The sequence below is a fragment of the Drosophila suzukii genome, chromosome X (assembly GCF_043229965.1).
Source record: "Drosophila suzukii chromosome X, CBGP_Dsuzu_IsoJpt1.0, whole genome shotgun sequence".
Taxonomy (NCBI): Eukaryota; Metazoa; Arthropoda; class Insecta; order Diptera; family Drosophilidae; genus Drosophila; species Drosophila suzukii.
The window spans coordinates 31,305,090-31,308,906 of NC_092084.1; the positions used below are offsets into that span (position 1 = coordinate 31,305,090).

Sequence of the window (3,817 nt, forward strand, 5' to 3'; positions counted from 1 at the left end):
CCAATTCATTGCAAGCCTTCATACCACCGTTCGTTGCCTAGTTCGTTCCTCTGCTCTCAGGTCTCTTATAATATCGAACGAAAACTCCGCACATTGGTTCCATAACATTTCTGATTTAACCATCAGGTCGGTCAGGTTGTCTACTGATGGTCCGGTACCCGCCTATTCTTCCAAAAGATGGTTCGTGTCTTCTATTACTCCAGTGCCGCACCCCGCCCAAGTTTCTTCAGCGGGACCACGCCTGCGATGATGAGCATAGCCTCATTCGAGATGATTTGAGATGTACAGGAAGTCCTTGTTGCGCCCAGCCGGTTGAGTAGCTGCACACGTTCATCGATTTCTCCCAGACTGGGATGTAAGTACGTTGGTGAGAAGTTTCCTCCTTTTTGTAAGGTACCTCTCTTGTTGGCCAAGATCCTTGCTAAGGCCATTGCCTTATTGGAGTATTTCAAATGCTCCCTGAAAATGAGACGAGGTTGTCCCACGGTTCGAGGAATTTTATCGCTCTCTGCGACGAGATTATGTTCCCTCCGATCACTGCGTGCGGTTTCGACAGGCAAAATGGCTACTAATGAGCACTGCTTTCGCTTTGTGAGCAGCCAAATCTAGGCCGGCCCCTGAAAGCCATCGCAGTACCACGCGAATAGCTTCTTTTCCTGTTTTGTCTGTTTTATGGAAGTCCTTCCCGATTGCTTGGGTTCATTTTACATTACTTTTCACAGCAGAGGTCCAAGTACATATCCTAGCGGAACGTCGGCTGTCACGATTTTTCATAGATAGGTGGGACTCCAAAGAATTCTAGCGCCTCCATTATCTTTTCCCAGTCCGGTCGGCATACAGGGGTAAAGTCCGCTGATTGAAAATAGAAGAAGCATTTGCACCTTCCACCTCTTTGGAATGGTGATTTCTCAGGGACACCTACTGTATATCATTGTACTACTCCGTGTGTGGGGCGATATTTAGTTTCAGGTCCTTGTTAGATACACTGATAAAAAAATGGAATAGTACATTTAAATATCCGCATATTGAATCCAAAATATCATATTTCGTATTTAAATTTAAAACAAAAAACATTGTATTAAATAAGAAACAAATTAAATTGCATAGTTTAATACTAAAATATTTAAATCAAAAAAGAGCATTTTTAATTCAAATTTGTTTATATTTAATTTAAAAAATATTATATTAATCGTTAATATATTCAGAATTAAAAAATCCGTATTTAAATTAAAATTGTTTTATATTAATTTTGAGTACTCAAATTATTTTATTTTAAAGTTTTTAATATTTAAAATAAAAATGTTTGTGGCAATAATATTGAAAGTGTCAATTTGAAAGGGTTTTTCAATGTTTATTACTGTGTTTATGCGATGCCGAATTCACGCTTTCATTTCGCGATTTCGGCCGATTCGTGTGTGCATAAACGCCATTTCGTGATTTCGGCAACACACGAAAGTTGACTATGATTTCAGCCTCAAAGCGTGAATTCGTGATGCGCAACCAACTTAACGCTGTACAAATCAGGTGGCAACGCCGTGCATAAAAGTTGAAATTAAAACGCAAATTAAACAAAGAAAAGGGAATAATTATCGAAATAGCCATGGAATCGAAAAGATCGTTTTGGTCAGACGCTGAGGTAACCGAGCTGCTTGGCCTGATGAAGGAAAACAATATCTTGAGCAAGCTCGATGGGAAGAGCAAGCGAAACAACCTAGTTTACAGGGGCCTCGCAGAATCGATGAAGGCTAAAAATATGATCAAATCCGGAGACCAAATCAAAACCAAGCTGCGACAGTTAAAAAAATCATATTTTGAAGTAAAGCGCAGCCATGCAGTCAGTGGGGCTGCCAGGAAAACGTGCACCCACTTCGAGGAGCTCGAGGAGATGTACGGGACTCGCCCGGTGTCTCAGGCTGTAGGTGTGGACACATCGGAGGAGGGATTTGTGGCAATCGATGGCTTCGATGACCTGGCCAATGAAGTCTTCACCGAAACAGAGGGGATTGATGAATCCAGTTCTACTGTTGATGCACCTGAACTCCTGGTAGAGACATCTATGCCTAGGAGCCGCCGAACTTCAAGTAAGCATATTAATTCTCATTAACGGTAGCACGATGGTAATTTTCAATGATTTCATTTGATTTTTAGACAAGGCAAACGTCGTGCAGATGGTACAGAAGATGTCAGACGACAACAAGGAGGCGTTGGACAGGCTGGAGGTGCAGAACCAGGAGTTCCTTGAGGCTCAACGGGAAATCGACGCCACCTTTGTGCAGAGCATGCGCGATGTTCTTGCGGAGGATTGGGCCGAGACCCAAAGATTCATGCTAGAATTCTTCAAATCCAATTAAAGCTGAAATATTTCGAAACAAAAGTAATTGTGCAATTTTCATTTATTTTGAACTGCTTCGCAAAGGAAAGTTAGAAACAATGTATTCCTTAAGGTGTTCCCTAAGGTCAGATGGATCGCATTCAGAAGATTCCAGTACTTGGTTACAATGCCAGTCCGGTGGTTGCTGGTTACATTCATACTCGTTGATTGGCGTAAACTTCTCCTTTCTTATTTCGACGAAGTTATGAAGTGTCGCGCAAGCCAAAGCAACATATGGCACAAATTTATAATTAATATCTATTCTTTTGGCCAGGCACCTCCAGCGTCCTTTTAATCGACCAAAGGCATTTTCTACAACAATTCTGCCCGTGCTAAGGTAGCAGTTAAACGACTCTTCCTGTGGAGTTAAGTGTCCGGTATATGGTTTTAAAAGCCACGGTAGCAATGGGGTATGCCGGATCTCCCAGGATAATGAAGGGAATCTCCTTGTTGCCCACCAGTTTTAAAAATTCCGGAATAATTCGGCTATGGTTCTTTAAAAATCCCGATTCTTTAAAGACCGTGGCGTCGTGGACACTTCCTGGAAATTTCATGCTGACGTCTCTAAACCTAAAAATATATAATATTTGGAAAAACAACCAATATCTAAATATGTTTTTACATACAAGTAATTGTTGTCAACTACAGCTTGCATGACCATCGATGTCCATCCCTTTCGATTGACGAAATCCATGTACCCAATTTTTGGGGCTTTAACAGGAATGTGTGTTCCTAAATAATTGATACATAGCGTTTATAATTTGTAATTAATACTCTAAAAGGCATTTTACCGTCAATAGCTCCAATCACGTTAGGAATGTGACACATTTTTTGAAATGCACTTGCATTTTGAATGCATTCATCCAGTTTTGGGAATGAAATTAATTCACTCGTAAGTTTCAATATTGCCTTAACCACAATATGAAAGTACTTGTGCACAGTACTTTTATGTACTCCAAATACATCCCCAATCACTCGATACTCGGCACAGGTCGCCAGTTTATATACGCAGATCGCAACTTGTTTCTCCAAGGGAACTGGAACGGTTAGAAACATGCTCTGCACCGGTATGTGGGGACGTAGCAATTCGCACAGTTCGAAAAATGAACTCTTGGACATCCTTAAGTTTTCAAAAAACAAATTTTCATTTTTTGGCTCTTGCATAAGTAACCAAAATGCATTGCTTCTTGGCCTGCTCCTAAATCTTCGCACTCTGGATGTCCTCAGGCTGAGAGTCGCGGTTGCAGCCGGGTAAACCTGCATCAGCATCCTGTGACTCCTGGCCACCAAAAACCGCCTCGCTTTTAATAAAGCCATCGATCTTCTGTGCCTCCACTCAGCGACTTTGGAAATTAAATTTCCGGTTCTTATTTGCCGATTGTAAATAAAAAAAAATTGTAAAAAAAAAATTTAACTTTATCCATGGCGTTGTTTGGTTTGTTTACT

At 40.9% G+C, this 3,817-nt stretch overlaps 1 protein-coding gene across 1 annotated transcript; it reads left to right on the plus strand.

Moving 5' to 3' along the window:
- The first annotated feature begins 1,487 nt into the window (after nt 1-1,487).
- LOC139353425 (zinc finger and SCAN domain-containing protein 20-like) lies at nt 1,488-2,351 on the plus strand. The gene is made up of 2 exons (XM_070997609.1): nt 1,488-2,081; nt 2,149-2,351. Exons 1-2 carry the CDS (start codon nt 1,601-1,603, stop codon nt 2,349-2,351), a joined length of 684 nt encoding a protein of 227 aa, XP_070853710.1. The 5' UTR covers nt 1,488-1,600.
- Nucleotides 2,352-3,817: the final 1,466 nt, after the last annotated feature.